The sequence below is a fragment of the Equus quagga genome, chromosome 2 (genome assembly GCF_021613505.1).
Source record: "Equus quagga isolate Etosha38 chromosome 2, UCLA_HA_Equagga_1.0, whole genome shotgun sequence".
Classification (NCBI taxonomy): Eukaryota; Metazoa; Chordata; class Mammalia; order Perissodactyla; family Equidae; genus Equus; species Equus quagga.
Window position 1 is genome coordinate 136273510 of NC_060268.1, and position 16809 is coordinate 136290318.

Here is a 16809-nt window from a genome sequence, read left to right on the forward strand (position 1 = left end):
GGGTGGAAGTCCTGGAATCTTTGTATTTCATAAACACTTCTAAGTACAGGAGCCATTATTTCAGTGGTCAGGGTCTTGAATTAGGAGAGAAAACATCAGGTTCTCCTTGACTCTGCTTCACCGCAATTTCATCAAAGGGAAGAGGCTCACAGACCACATGGACTTATAACTCAAAGTCTGTGACCCGTCCACTCAGTCCATTTACTTCAGGAGAAAGGTGCTCAAGCACCCAAGTCTGCAGGCTAGAGATGAGTGGGATGGGGACATGGACAGATCTGGGGGATGTCGAGGCCCTTAGAGAAAAGTGATGGAGAGGGAACCAGCTACAAGGCGGCTTTGGGACTGTACATGGGGTAACTGACTGTCCCAGTTTGAACACTAAAAGTCCCACATGCTGGGAAATGCTCAGTCCCAGACAATCCAGGATGGCTGGTCACCCTACCTGTAGGCAAACCACATAACGTGAGACGTACTTAGGCTCAAAATCTCTCTAACTGAATCAGTAGCCTCTTAAAGCTGAAGTGAATGTTTCCTCTGTGGCATTCGTAAACATCTTTTCTGGTGATGGTGAAAGGAAAATGGAATGATGATTGTCGTTTCAACTGCTTGTCATTTCACAGTGTGCACAAGGACTATTTGATGTTCCACATGACTAAGCATAGTAACCCCTATCCTATCTGACCACAGGTGATTGATGGTATAGAGTTTTAGCAAAAACTGTCGCCAGAGATAACTGAAGACTTCTTACTAAAAATAATAGTTCCAAAGCACTACCTAATTAATTCTTTTATCCTAAAATCTTGATTTTCAAATTGAACTTTCCGTTTGGGTAAGAGTCTAGTTGCTGATGTTGATTATTAGAAAACACTAATGTATTGTATGAGAACCTGACCTTCCCTCTCATATGTCAAGACACTGTCCACCTGACCAGAAGTTCCCAGTTACTTGGGAGTGCTTATTAAACATACAGGTGTCTGGGCTCCCCACCCTAAAGTGCAAAATTAAAATGTCTTAAATCAGTCCTTTTAAAGCAGTGGTTTTCAACCAGAGTTAATTTTTTTGTCTCTTTAAGGGCACTTAGCAGGATCTGGAAACATTTTTGGTGTTACAGCTAGAGGGTGAGTGCTACTGGCATCTAGTGAGTAGAGGCCAGGGCTGCTGCTGGACATCCTACAATGCACAAGACCCCCTTCACCCCCCCAAACACACATACACATGCACACACTGCCCCAACAAATTGTTACATGATTGTTATCTGGTCCGAAATGTCAATTGTGCCAGGGTTTTAGAAACCCTGCTTTAAAGATCTTTAAATGAATATCATCAACATTAGTTAGTGACCTCTTCATTTGCGCAGGCGTTGTTACATAGGTTTTCTCATTTTATCTTCACAACAACCCTGAGGTAGGTGCCATTATTATTCCCAGATGAAAGATGAGGAAATAAACTTGGAGAGTTAATGAAACTTGCTGGAGGTCCCACAGCTACAGAGTTGGGGGGAGGAGTGGAGGCGTTCAGACTCCATAGTCTAAGTGCTTCGCACTCTGTTATTTGCCATCCTGTCTAAATGTTAAGTCCACATAGTTCGAATATTCTAAAATTCGAAAGTAAGCCCATGGATAGCCTATATACACTCTACATAACTAATTTGTTTTGAAAATCATTAAAAAAAATTTTTTTTTAAAGATTGGCACCTGGGCTAACAACTGTTGCCAATCTTTTTTTTTTTTTCTGCTTTATCTCCCCAAACCCCCCCTGTACACAGTTGTATATCTTAGTTTCAGGTCTTTCTAGTTGTGGGATGTGGGACACTGCCTCAACGTGGCCTGACGAGCGGTGCCATGTCCGCGCCCAGGATCCGAACCCTGGGCCGCCGCAGTGGAGCGCGCGAACTTAACCACTCGGCCACGGAACCGGCCCCCGAAAATCATATTTTTTATCCATGAGTTTGTTTTGTCAGAAGAGACCTAGATTTGTAGTTGATTGACCTGTTGCAGCCCCTCTGTTCCTACAGTTCAGCTCCTTTGATCTAAACCATCTCTAGGCCCCTGTACCTTTCTTGATGGGTATTTACCTCACCTGCATAGTGTATTCCAGATGGAGTGAAATAGTAGAATTTTCTTTGTAAATATGGACACAGGCACTATACTTTTGCAAAATGATACCATTGGGGGCAATTAGACAAAGTATACATGGGATCCTTCTTTTATTTCTTACAACTATAAGTGAAACTACAATGATCTCAATAAAAATAAATTAACAACTTAAAAAATGGGCATGGGGTGCTTTATAAAATAATTACAAAATAAGTATGCTTGTTGGATTGTTTCCCAAACTCTTCCTAGAGATGCATGCTATTTTCTTGGCCTTTTTGTCATATCAGAGTGTTCCATAAAACCTCCAAAATTCCCATTCCCTGTCAAACTAATGCTTTAGTGCTTGTTATTTAAGAGTAGATGCGTTCGTTTTCTTCAGCTGCCTTGCCTGCTGGCCCACAGTGAAGGTCGTCTGCTGCTGTTCAGCTTCCTCATGGTTTGTGAACTTCTGTGGTTGCTTAGCGTTTTGCTTTCTGAAAAATATCATCTGTAAACTCCAATTCAACACTCTACTTCCTCTTCTATTCATTTCTGAAATGTAAAACAAGATTAATCCAGGATCCGTTTGCGAGGATTAGTAATGACGTGTATGTCTGTTGTAAAGATACTAATTCAACTCTGTTCTTTGCTACATGTTGTTAAGTGGATTTTGTATCCATTGCAGAACATTTAGCCCAATCATTGTTTGGTTTTGTTTTTAAAGAACTTTTGGTATGAAGACCATCCCATAGACTTCCTGAAAGCCCAAATAAATTATTTTCGTTGGCTCTGCCTTGTTCAGAATAAGATGTGCTAGTTGGATGATCTTGGACAGATACCTGATCTCTCCATGCCTCAGTTTCCTTTTCTTTAAGATGGGAAAAAGGCTAGTATCTACTTCTTAGGACTTTTGTGAGAATGATGTGGCATAATACATATGAGGCTGTTAGCACCATCCCCTGTGGTAAATGCTCAATCAATGTCACCTATCGTTATTTCAAAAGCTGGGCATACTTGCCATATTCAGAGCTTATGTTGCCTTTCCTCCAGCTAATATTGCTTACATTTGTCTTTAAATATCTATTATAGTTTCTAACTACTTTCAAAGTGTGAAAGTATCGTTTACTGCTGTTCATTCCCTATGTCCACTCTACAGTCTTGCATATTATTGACAGCACACTAGTTCCCTTAAGCCAGAGGTACTTACAACGGCAATAATCTGTAGAGCTGATGCTTGAATAATTACCTCCTATTGAAGTTGAAACTACATTTGTTACCATAAAATCTATCCTGTGCTAAACCTGTGACATAACTTGGCTGGAAAAGATCTTTACCGTTAATAATTTTTCTCTGATGCTTTTTTAACTATTTTCATAGTCTCTGAAAGAGGGAGCTTCACGTTAACCCCTTGCTTTCCAAATAAAGTATTTTTAAAAATGACTTCAAAATTCATAGATGATAGTATAATTCTCCAAGGCTGTTTCTATAATTGCTTTATAGGGAAGGAAAAAATAAGTCCTGTGGCCTAAACTGCCAGGTGATTATTAAAATTTTTTTAAGTCTGTTTTTCAGTCTGGCCAAGGACTGTGGTAACATGCTTTGTCTCATTTATTCTCGCTACAACTTTTTATAAATGAGGCTTGCCTGGCCAAGGACGTAACAACTGCGAGCAAGTGGCATCTCAGACTAAGCCTGGGGCTCTGACTCCAGAGCCCCAGCTTTTAACCAGTAGGCTTATAGTCATGATATTTTCTTTAGTTAATAGACCTTATTTTCAAGAACAGTTTTAGGTTTGTGGAAAATTGAGCAGACAGTTCTCATATACTCCTTTTCGCCTGCACATATTTTCCTATATAAGACAGTCATTTAAAAACCTTTCTTTCTGCTTATTCGTTCTTCCATGATTATGAAGAGCACAGTCTGGAAGTGACCAGCATGCCTAGATGCTTGGTGTCTGACACTGCTCTAGGACACCCCCCAGGCCCGGGGTGGGCAACCTCTTTCTCTTCCAGTTCCCTGAGAATCATACTTTTCTCTGGCTCTCTGTGGAGGTGTGGGTCCAACTTCTTTGACTAATGTTTCCTAACTGACGTTGGATGAGCATAGTAAAGAGAACCCCCATTGAAGGTTGGAATTTCCTTCAGTAGTCTTCCTGTTTGCTTTGTATATTGTTTTCCTTCTGCTTCAGAAAGCTCATCTACTCGTAAATGAAAACTCTTCTGAAAATGGCTCTTGTTATCTTAATCGCAGATTTTTATCAGCTGTACTACTGAGATGATCAATTGTGCAGGAATAAACTAGAAGACCTGGGGAGTCAGTTAGGCTGACAATGATCAATGTCACAGCCCCCAGCTTCCTCTTTATCCCAAGAGGGTGCTTCTGAATCTTGGATACTATCATGGATGATCCCCCACCCCATGGCTCAGGCAGAACTCTGTAATCTGAGCATTTGGCTCCACTTTTGTGACACAGAGAAGCAAAAACGTGGTTTCAAAGATTATTTTTCATTGTTCATTTCCCTTGGTTATTTCTCAACTATTCTTTGACAGTGTGCATATAGGCAAAGGAATAAGTCTTGAATAATCAAAAGAAAAGTGAAAAGATTCATCTGGTAAGCTGGTAGATTTGTCTAGAAGATTGTTTCTTCTTTCCTCCCCAAATTGGGCATTTGGTTTGGTGCTGTGTAGAAAGTGCCTCCAAAAGCATGAATTCTCCCTACATGAGGTATTTTGCTACAAAACAATGCAACGAATGGATTTCTTCCCCTTCCTAATACAACAAAGGTCTGGAGAGCTGACACCTGTCCTCAGCGTGGGTCATGTTACCGGAGCCCACAGTTCAGTTCTGATTTAGAGTAGAAGTCACTAATGTCTGAAGACCCCAGTCTTCCATGGGCTAGAAGTTTGCTTTCGTTGCACATTTCCTCTGAGCAAACTCACCTTTGTCACTCTGCCTCGCCTGCCCTTTCACCCACGCCCACCACCCTGACGTCTTTTTGTTTTTCTTCTTTTTCTTCTCCCACAGCTTTCTGGCTGCTTCTCTTTCTCACCCAGTACCTTGCCACTTTGTCTTCCTCTGTCTCCATTCAATCTAGTCGTCTTTACTGCCTCCTTTCTTTTCCTTTGGGACTTTCTTTTGCTAAGCTAGTTATGGTGTGAAATTAAGGCATATTTATGATATTTATTGAATTTCATCTAGACACTAATGTTTATTGAATATCATTATAATACTGAAAATTTAGGTGAGTTCAAACTGTTTACAGCTCCCAAAATGATATTGTAAAGAACGCGTTAGCCAAATGACAGTGTGATTTGTTGTTGTTGTTGTTGGGCCTTTGTTGATTTTACCTTATTTAAACTGGAAGTCATTTACTCCTTACTATTGAGACAGTGAAAATACTAAAACTGAACTTTAAAAGTCTTTTCTGAAAGTGTGTATAAATTATTATTTAACTTTTAAAATGATCAGTGACAATATACCCTGAAGATTTATGTATTTATGTATTTCTGCCATTTAAATGTATGCTTACTTGATAAACAGTGTTGAATATGTTAGGTATAATAGTAGCGACCCAAGAAAAAAAATTCCAAAATTGTCCTATAATTCCCTAGGGAATAGGAGTGATGGGGTTACATTTATTTTAAGAACTGCTCAAAAACCTAAAACCTGGACCTGTATTTACCAATGGAAATTTAATGAGAAGATTGTAACCAAAAATGCAGAGGCAAGGAATAAGTTTAGATCTGAGCTGAGATTTCTTGATCCATGTCGTTGTCTGGTTTTCAGGAAGGATTTTGGAGTTTCTCATTGCTCAGCTAACCCAGGGCTCTAAACTATTGGCCGTTCATTTTCATTGAAATCAGTACATTGGCTCCTTCAAAATGAAAATGAGGCTCACGGCACTGCCCCCATTACGGAAGGGGAGCTTGGGGATGTGCATGCTAAGGTCAAGCCCAGATAGTCTCTGTCTCCTGAGCTCCATACCTGCGCATGTCCAGGGCTACTGGGCACCTCCACCTGGGGACTGAAAGTGCCTCTTAACGCATCCAGAACTGAACTCATCTTCCCCTCCCCCAGCTGGCTTCCCTCCAAATTTCCCTAACTAGGTAAAAGACGCCACCATCAATAGAAAACAACAACTAACATTTATTGATGGATTATTATGCCTCCTCTCCCATGCACCGTCCTAAGAACTCGAGATTCCTCATCTTTTTTTAATTCTCCCAAGAATTTATGAGGTAGATACTGTTGTCATTCTCACCTGAAACAGGGCTTGACATGCAGTAGATGGTCGCTAAACATTTGTGGAATGAATGGATTCCTATTAAACAGATGGGAAAACTGAGATTTTAAAAAATTGAATAATATGTCCCAAGTCACACATGACAAAAGTGGGACTTGAATTCAGGTGTTTCTGGACCTATAGCTCATGATTTTGTCCATGATGGGAAACTACCTCTTGGGATCTGCAGGGTGCCTGTCATAAAGCCGAGCCCTGATTTTACGGTGCAAATTTCCCACCCCTGAAGCTCCCTGGTGTTTTTGGTGGCGGTCCATAGAAGATGCCATACAGAAGCCTGCCTGGAGTGCAACCTCACCCCACTTGGTAACTTGGTCCGCCTTCCCAACCTGGAATCCCTCTTCATCTGTTCTCATTCCTACTCTGCCCATCCTAACCTTGGAGATACTGCTTCTCCCTTCTCAGCAGTCTCTGAGCAAGCAAGCTCATCTGTTTCTCAGGCTTAGTTATTAGGATAACTTCAAGCTTACCATGTTCACTCCCTTGTGATCCCATAGCTAATGCCTTAGTGCCTTCAGGTGCTCAAGTTCAACATACTTAAAGCCGAACGGATATGCAAGGAACCCATTGTGTATCCATTAGATGTTTATGGGTTGTTTTTTGTTTTCGTTTTGGTGGCCCGCTTTTGTGAAGCTGGCCGAGAACTCTGATGCTTGAAGCTCATTGAAATCATGGACATGTTTTTGGCTGATTTAACTTTTAAAACCAACAAAGGCTGACGTTTTGGCATTTGGAATGTACCTGAATGCTACCTATGAGCTCACCATGATGGGCAAACCTTAGAGTGCAAATTAACAAATCCACAAGACAATGGCTAACTTATTACTCAGATCTCAGCAGTCCATCTCAGTGGTTGCAGATCGAGATTTATTTAAATTTTGAATTGCTTTAAAAATTCACTTTAGAAAGATATATTTTTAAATTGGACTGACTCATTTACAGCTGTCCTACAGCCACTGCCTCTGCCTGAGGTTGCACCGGAAGTGGTCTCTTGGCCTTCACACACTGACGATAATTCTTTTTCTTCTCTGTGTTCCCTACTGCTCAGTGCGTGGGCAGCCAGAGTCAGAGATATGGAATATTCTCCCTTGGGCGCTGGTCAAACCCTTCCTGAGTGGAGTTAACATAGTTCATGCCACCATCCCTGCTGAATTTAAAATGGAGATCATATAACTACCAGCCTTACGTGGTTGTTATGAAGATTAACTACATGCAAAAACTCTTACAAGTTTGAGGACATAGTGAGTCACTCCATAAATATCGGATATGATTATTATTCTTATTTATAAATAAGAACTAGTAGGAGGGACAATATGTTGAAGAATATATTGGTTCTCATTTCCCATATTAACCCCATAGGGACTCCTAGTGTAGTTGGCGTTCAATAAGAGAAGATAACATTCAACTACCTTATTTTGATGATAGTAATTAAAATGATGGTTCTCATGGTTACTGTATTTAGCAGTTTCTATGCCTTATCTTAATGTTTCACCAAATATGCTACACAAAGGATGCATGGGTGAACATTGTTAATTTTAATAGGAATTTATATTAATATGTATTAGTAAAAAAAAAATGTAGCTAGCACATCAAATTCATGATTTCTTGGCCATCATGGTCTAGGATGAAGCTGAAATTTTTAAAAACTGTAAGTTGAAATTTGTCTATCTAAAATACATAGTAAATATGTAAATTTATATGTATAAAATATGTCCTTTTTTACTACATATAGAGAGAGAGTTAAAAAAATAGGTTTATGTGGATATGGCAAAAATTTTTTAGAAGATACAGTTTTGTTTCATTTCATCCTCACTTAGTCTTTTGAGGCAGGCACCATTATTCTCCCCATTTTACAGATGAAAAAAGGTTTAAAAAGGTTCGTTATTTCTGAAGTACCTCTTAGCGGTGGCGGACCTGGGATTCAGCCGCACAGTCTCTGTTCTCTATTGTGCTGCCCCTTGGCTTGTTTCTCACTTCCCTTTTCAGAGTGCTTTTTTCTTTTTCAAATTTTTATATTTTATTGTTTTTTTCATTCCTATAAAATTAAGACACATTCGTTACAGAAATTTTAGAAAATACAAAGAAGGAAAAACAGTGTTTTTTGAATGTGGTAAGAACATTTAACATGAGATCTACACTCTTAACAACTTTTTAAGTGTATAATACAGTCCTGTTAACTATATGCACAGTGCTCTATAGCAGATCTCTTTTTACTTTGCTATCACAGCCCTGTGAGATGGGTCAAAGACACTGAGAGAAGTCGGGGAACTCACTGGAGACGCACACGAAAGTACTAGCACCCCAAGATTCCTGGCTCCCAGACCCCTTCCTCTAAACCATACTGCGTCACACTATGGGCCCTGGCAGGCTACCCCTTCCTCTGGAAGAAGAAGTAGTGTACCTCCAGGGAACTGTCAGAAGCCACCTGAGTTTAATATTGCCATAAGCTTCTCCCTGTTGGAGAGCAGGGTCTGTAAGCGGTGGCCTGGGCTCTGTTCCCAGGATGGCAGCAATGATGGCTAGTTCTGAATCTATGCTGGCCTCTTCTGAGTAAAGAGCTCAATAATTCTGTCTACACAAATGCACACATATAAATGCGCCAGCTGATTTAATTAAGCCACTTCTCAACTCTAATGGTGAGTTTAGACAAAAAGCTGAGGTGCTACCTAATTACCAGTTTTTGACTCTCTTGCTTTTCAACTGGTCGCGTTGGGATCTTTCTGGCTCTTTGCTTCCTTCAGTGGTGAACTGGGGAGAAAGGGGAGTTGGAATGTTAATTAGGCAGCACTGGTAAATGATGCAAGTGCCCACAGAAAACAGATGCCATGTAAACTGAGGTTTACTATTGTAGTGCTGTGCAAAAAGAGCTGTTCGTAATGATTGGTGATTCTATGAAGTTACATCTTAAGATTCTGCGGGTTTCAGAAGCTGAGCTCCTTTCTCGCCTCCACTTCACAGTCATATGGCTAGGAACCTGGATACTTCTGTTTTGGGATTATAAACTGGCACCAGGAGACTCAAGTTAGTTTTGACCCTGAGGCTGCAGCTGGGCTGAAGGGTTGAAGCCCTCACGCCTTTCCCACTTCAACAAAAATATGCTGGTCCCTGGTGCTTGCTAAAGATTCTTTTCTTCCCATTATTACCCAAAGATACTGACCAGAAACAGGTAACGTGAATAAAATGCATTTCTTCTTAGAGTCTCATGGCTTAAGAAAAGGATTTGGTGAGGAACCCATACACCTCCAGGTGGGTTTTAAAGATCATTGTTAGTATGTGCTATGATTTATTGGTTAGTAACTGTTATTTCTTTAACTCCTTTGGACTCCTGCCAAACTGCAGTGTTTTCTGGGTAAATTATTCTTAGTAAGGCTGTTACCTGTGATGAGTTGTTTCTGTCATACTAGCACACCTTACCTGTGGGCCTGGACACTGGCCTTCCACTGGCTCCAACTCTTCCCCAGCCCTCACCTTGTCCATTTCTGACCAGCCTCAGCCACTGACAGGACTGCTGTCAATGAGCTTCAAAGGCACAATAGGAGGTATTATCCACCCTCCCAGTCTACAGCCCAGCAGGGGAGAAGCCAACTGAAAACACACAAGGACCTAATCAGACGTTTGATATTACACAAAGCAAATTGCATTTCAAGCTCTAGAGAACACAAGCCATTCTAAATCTGATTAAGGTTCATCCGGTACCAAATTGTGATAAATGTTTATTTTGGAAAAAGGGATTGTCAGTATTTTCAGATTCCACTTATTCACCCAGAAAATATTTGTTTTCCCCTTTCTTTGGGGTAGTAGGAGTAAGAGGAAGCCTTGGTTTGTCCTGACTTGTTTGCTGGGCAAAATTGAGAAGGAATTTGTTTTGGCTGCTTCTTGAATAACTCTGTACAGAGCCCCACGATAGAGACACACTTGTCCTGGCCACCCTCCCTCAGTGTCCTAATGTTCCTCACTTCCCTGCCCTCACCTCCATAGCACAGGGGTGCCCACCTTCTGGACTGACCCTGGAGTGGGGAGCTAATAAGCTCATTTAAAAGGGGAGTGATCATTTGAGGGTTTAGACACAGAGCTGCCTAGCTGGGGAGAAGGTTTAGAGCAGGTTTTCTTTTTAGTTTTTGTCCAAAATAAAATGCTATGTAAAGTTTTGGAGAAAAAACAGAATCATTCTTAATTCTACCATGCTTGTAGTTGCTATGCAGTTTCTTTGATTTTTTAGTGCATTTATTTGTACACATAAATGTAGGCTTTTATGTAAAATGGAGTCATTACTGTTTTGTTATGAAATCCGTGGTTTTCATTTAGCGTATTCGGAGTGTCATTCCATATTGATAAGCAGAGTTCTCCATCATTTTTAATGACTGCTGAATAATTTTCTATCTGGGGACTCCTTTCTTCCTCTTTTGTTTTCTCCTCTCTCTTCCTTCACTGGCAATTCTGTTATCCCTTTTCTTCCTCATAATCTATCATCTTTTGCTCCAGCTCCATACTTATTGTGTTTTTTTCACTCTAAATTTTGTAATACACCCTCCAACATATGCAAATAATGAAATAAAGAGAGGATTTTTTATACTTTTGGGCTACACTGACTCTATAACTCAGACTGAAATAATTTGTTTCCTTCTTTTTTTTTCTTTTTTTGGTGGTAGTGGCTTTGTAATGTTTTCTGTCCAGGTTCTGTGAGAATAAACATGACAGTATTTTGAAAGCCTTTCATATCCCCAGAAGGAAGAAATGACAGAGAGGCAAGACATTGTAATGAATGTTTATGATCTTTATTTAGGAACATGACAGTCTCAAGCCCTCTGTCACTTCTGAGTCTTGATGATTTATCTTGTGTCCTCAGATCCTGCGCCAGTCCACAAAGATGGGCAGAATGAAGCAGACAGCACACCAGAAGACCTCCAGTCTGTGGGGACCAGCAGGCTGCTCTATCACATCACTGATGGTGACAACCCGCTCCTGTCACCGCGATGCTCCATCTTCAGCCAAAGTCAGAGATTCAACTTAGACCCTGAATCAGCCCCTTCTCCCCCCAGCACTCAGCAGTTTATGATGTAAGAAAACCTTGTTTTGTTATCATCAGTTTTTCAAATACTGTATGTTTCATACAGTTTTTCAAATACTACATTTATTACTACTGTGAAATGTGTGTCTGAAATAGTGCAGACATGCCTATCAAATACAGTTGGAAGGCCTGAACAAGAAAGGGCAAAAATCAGTGGACTTTCTAGTTGGGATGCTGTTTCAGGCTTTCCTGTCTCAGGAGGAAATGGTCATAGATACAGGCTACCCTGGGGCTCACATATTTGAATGTTTTTGGTGAAAGAACCAGAGTCCTAAGTAAGTGTATGTACATGCAAATATCAGGACTATCGTTCTTGATAAGCTCCATATTCTTTCCATGTCCAACAGTGGGCTCAACGGATAGACTGTGGCAGTGCTTGGGAGTTGTCTACCTCAATTTCTTCTTAGAGTCTGGAAAAATGGTAGCTTACAATAGCAACCATCCCCCCAAAAGTGTGTTTTTTTTTTTTAAAGCTCAACAAATAATTTTGATGTATACTAAAATGAATTTCTTTTGACTAAAAATATGTGCAGGGAACTCCTAGTTTCTCCTTAGTAACCCCTGCTGTTATTCATGGATTTATCCTAACCTGGGTCCTGGGACTGCCTATTGATGGACTTGAGAGAGTGAGTGAATTATTGCTATTGAAAAGGGTGTGTCATGTGAGAGGGTGAAGATATTTTATGGAGGGGGGTCTATTCCTTTCATCAGATTCACAAAGGCTCTCTTATGTCAAGAAAAGTTAACTACTCATCTATATCTTCCTTGAAAATGTTGGTAGGGGGGCTCATGAAACCTACTGAGGATAGCACCACAACAATGCTCTCCTTTTAGTCTTAAATTGGTCTCCTTCAAGCTTTATGAAATGTATTTCCTGGACTAATATTCTGACATTTGTACACTAAAGCCCCTGATGACATTTGTCCATAATGGAGTTCTGTGATCAGGGGTCTCCATTAATGAGCAGATACTACCATAGTAGACTCATCAAATAATGAACTGCCCTCTGGACTTCTCTGATAATCCAGGACCAGCAGCAGTGTTTACTGGAAGGCTGTTGTTTTTGATGATTTTTTCCTTCCCTGTAATCATTGCAGGCCCCGAAGTTCTTCACGGTGCAGCTGTGGTGATGGCAAGGAGCCACAGACTATTATCCAACTCACCAAGCATATCCAGAGCCTCAAGCGGAAAATTCGGAAATTTGAAGAAAAATTTGAACAAGAAAAGAAATACAGGGTAAGGACCCTATGGTTTGAAATAAAAGCAGATTGTGTTAGAGGTGTGTGGGCTTTTCTGTCCTTCCTTCTTGGGTACCCCTGTGTGCCAGGTAACAGCGCTGTTTCCATTGGCCAACCCAGGACCTATCATAAATTGAGTTCCCATCCTGGATCTGTCTTGTTCTCACATGCTGTCAATTGATCTCTGCTAAGATATTTACTAGTAATGGCTTACAGCCCTTATTTCAAAACTGATTTGATTATTGATCCCCCCTTCCTTCCCCGAGGAATCTTACTGTTACTAGTGTTCCCAGGACTGAAATTTGGAAAGCTTTTGAATTATGGTCTTATTTTTTCCTTTAATCCTTTTGCATTTGCATTTGGTAAGAACATATTAAGAATCCAAAGGACAGAATCTCTCATTGTGGAACAGGATGAGGGAGAGAGAGTTTACTTTGACATTAAAGTACTTCCTGGTCGATGGATGAGGACTTCTCAAGTGACATCTGTTTAGGCCATTCATAAGAACAAACTGTGATCCATCCTTTCCCATCAGAGAGACACCAGTCTTTGTGCTGGTGCTGCAGTGTTGCAATCATAATCCTTTTTCTTTCTTACATAAGAAACAATAGTGTCAGAGGTAAGTGGGTAAGTGTCTGACATCTAATGCTAGTTTTATTTATTTTCTCTAATGGTGACCATGGCATAGAGAAAAATCATATTCATGTAGAATTGCACAAAGATATTGGGTCATTGGCAGAGGGCCCAGAACAGCTTGTTATTAGAATAAAAGAAAATAGGAAATGATGTCTCATACACCTTGAAATATTTAAAGGCTCACTAAGCACCTGGTAGAGAGGCAATCGGCAGGGATTGTGGGATAAGCTCTGGGGAGGGAGGTGAGTGCGGGTAATATTCTGCTTCCCTGTTCTTCCTGTCCTGTGTTTCCCCAGTGGCCTCAAATTCACTAAAAGTAGTGTTTTAAGGAGTGATTTTTAGCTTTGCAAAATGGAAAAAACAATCAGATTGGTTTTCAAGACAACCGTAGGGTGTTGAAGGTTCTTCTCTTCCTCAAAGTCAGGCAGTCACAGCTACTTATTGTCTTTCATTGAGCAGGAGGGTGCTCTACACATTACGAGTACAGGCCTTTATTTTAAAGATAAGGAAACTGAGGCTCAGCAAAGAATTATAACTTGTCTAAGGTAGTTGTGTTCTATCAGCTCAGGCTTGGGGTAGGAGATTAAAGAAGAGTAGGTTTTATAATAGAGGAATAGGAGTAACATTCATAAGTGTCTGCATTTTGAAAGCTGAAGACATCATGAGAGAAGCTGATAATCCTTGTTTGCTGCTGGAGTGTTAGATTCCCTCACATTGGAGACTGGGGGGTAACACACAGGGGCTCCCTTCCCAGGGCCTGTTAATACTTCTAACCTGGCAGTTCTTGAATCGGACTGATCTGGATTTGAACCCAGCACAGCCACTTTGGAACTTTGTGCCTTTGGACTTTCTACTTTACCTCTGAGCCTCAGCTTATCCATCTGTAAAGTGGAGTTAATATTGGTAGTGACTTCTTAAGTTTGTGAGTATTAAATGAGGGAGTGTGTATATGATGCTAATTACAGAGTTTGGCACAGAAAAAATAAGTGTTCCTAAATATTACTAACTTTTTAATCTGTTTGAGTGATATTTGAACAGGCTATCCCATGGCAGCCTCTGCCTTATGAGAAAATGAAGGAAAATTGTACACATTAATTCTCCATTGGATTTTTCTACCTGCAGCTACAGACCCTGGATTACTTCTTCCAACTATAACAGTCACTCAGCAGCTGCCTATTTTGGAAGAGAATTCCTGACATCTCCTGCTTTTGTCAAGAGAAGCTTTAGAGCCGGGGCAGACACATGCCCACACACTGAAACACTCAGTCATGCAGGTGGATAGATTTGGGAGCAGTAGAGCAAGAAGGCTTCATGCTCATCATGCTTCAGTGTGTATAAAAGTCTTTGGTATAATCAGAACCTTCCACGTCTCAGGAAACAGGGCTTTCTTCCCCTTCCCCTTCCTGTCAGGGTATTGGGCTGTAGTTAGAAGTTTGACATGTCAGTGGGCTTTAATTGGTTGCTGTGTGCAAGACTTTCCTTCTTGGCAGCCTGACTGTGGTATTAATAGCACTCACTGCTAATTTTTGAATCTGAGCTCCTAGGGGGCCTCGGTGCTAGTCTGATGCCCTGGTACAACATCCATCTTTCCATCTCTGTTGAAAGTAACCATTTCACATTCTTATCCAAAACTGTGTTTACGCCTTACAATTGATTTTACATTTAACTATCATTATACTCATGGACCTGAAAAAGCCTGTTTCAGCCAGATGTCCACTTTCAGTGGAATTAAAAAATGTTAGAATTAGAAAGGATCAGCCAGTCTTATTTCTTATTTGACCACTGAAGAAACTGAGGCCAGGAGAAGGGAGGTGACTTCCCCAGGATCATACAGCAAAGACTTGATCTAGGGTTTCATTCCTAATCCAGAAATCTTTCTAAAGTGTCTTATGAACTGTTTTGGCAGACCACAAATCTGGTCCAGTGCTACCCTCAGTTATGTGACTTGGGAGCCCCATTATAATTGCATTGAACAAAATTGACCCTGTGTAATTTCTGGGTGTATGGACCTTGGGGTCTGTTAAGCTGGAATATTTCGGTTCAGCAGTTAGAAGGCTTGAAGATCCACAGCTTGTACGTGAAAACTTTCCACATGATTTGAGAGCTGCCATCCTTGTAAGCTTGATTTAACTCTTTTGAAAGCTCCCCTAAGAGTAGGGAAGTAAACAATTCATTTCAGTAAAATGATTTCAGGCTTTAAAATATTTCGTCAGAAAATTCAGCCTTAAATTTCTCCCAAGTTCTGTTTGCAGTAGTGAAAGCTCATTTCTTTTATGATCATTGGCTTAGGGTCTTAGGTTTTTATTTTTGTTTTTAGCAGTATTTCAAAAGATGGCATTAACTATGTGGAGCACATCCAGTGAAAAAGATGTGTTCCAGATAAGAAGATATGTTTTCAGATAAGATTGGAGAATACTGGGAGGATTTTGAGAAGCCAAATGTAAAACATTGACTGTCTGTATAACCAGACTGCTACCTAAAGCCAAAGTACTAAACTGTATATCAGGGAAGTAGCACAGTGCATCGTTCTAGCCAACCGTGGGTAGGACCTGGCTAAGTAAGCTGTTTTGGAGATGTGCCCCTGTGTCACTGTCCATGGTCCTGAAACAAGGACTTCCCTCATGGAAACCATGATATCTTGTCTAAGCTCCTCTGGGAAAAAAAATCACTGTCATTTTCCTTCAATCTTCTTTTCATTTTGATTTTAAAATGTATGGTTTTTTATCACTCTAGAGGTAAATGACAGAACCATGCCTTGTTTTTCACAATTAACGTATCTAATCCCACATTTGATGATCTTGTCACATAAGCACTGTTTTTTCCTTTGAACTTGAGAGAAACACATTCCTCTCCCTATGCCTCTCTCTTACCAACAACTTGCTGCTGTTACATGGATTTAGTGGATCCTTAAAGAAACATTGCAGACCCCCTATATGTGGTCACTAACAATGCACACATTTCTGGCTGTTATTATGATGTTTATGATCATGTCATCTTGAGCATTCCTATATAGTTCCTTGTATATCCTCAATTCAAAGTAACCAGTAATCTTCTTGAGCCTGCATTTAATTTACCAAAGTGGCCTTGGCTTCTTTAAGAAAGTTTCTTACTGATTTATTGTGGTAGAGGCTAAGTATGGTTGTCCTTCTCTCCTAGTTTCTCTTTTCTGTAGAAAATCCACTTTTATGCTCTGAGAAGAAGTCCCAAAATCAAGGTGAATGATTTGTATTAACAGAGTCATATCCTTCTAAAATAAAAAATGTATTCTTTTTGCCACATCCAAGTGTGATTAGTGACTTGGTAGGACACACATACCCTTACATGCATGTTTGTTGGTAAAAACATATTCAGGATTCCTTTGAACATCTGTTAGCAACACTGCTACCACTATCACTACTGCCAGTGTTAATAACAATAATATTTGTAATTCTAGATAACACATCTGTGATGTTTAGCATGTGCCTGGAACTGTTTTTTAGTATTTTACATATA

At 40.3% G+C, this 16809-nt stretch overlaps 1 protein-coding gene across 6 annotated transcripts in view; it reads left to right on the plus strand.

Moving 5' to 3' along the window:
- The window catches only part of FAM13C (family with sequence similarity 13 member C), a 116611-nt gene that overhangs the window by 83089 nt on the left and 16713 nt on the right, over nt 1–16809 (plus strand). For all 6 annotated transcript variants that reach the window (XM_046654177.1, XM_046654174.1, XM_046654175.1 and 3 more), the window contains 2 exons: nt 11222–11432; nt 12541–12679. In XM_046654177.1, coding sequence (XP_046510133.1) covers nt 11222–11432; nt 12541–12679 — 350 coding nt within the window. The remainder of the gene's footprint in view (nt 1–11221; nt 11433–12540; nt 12680–16809) is intronic.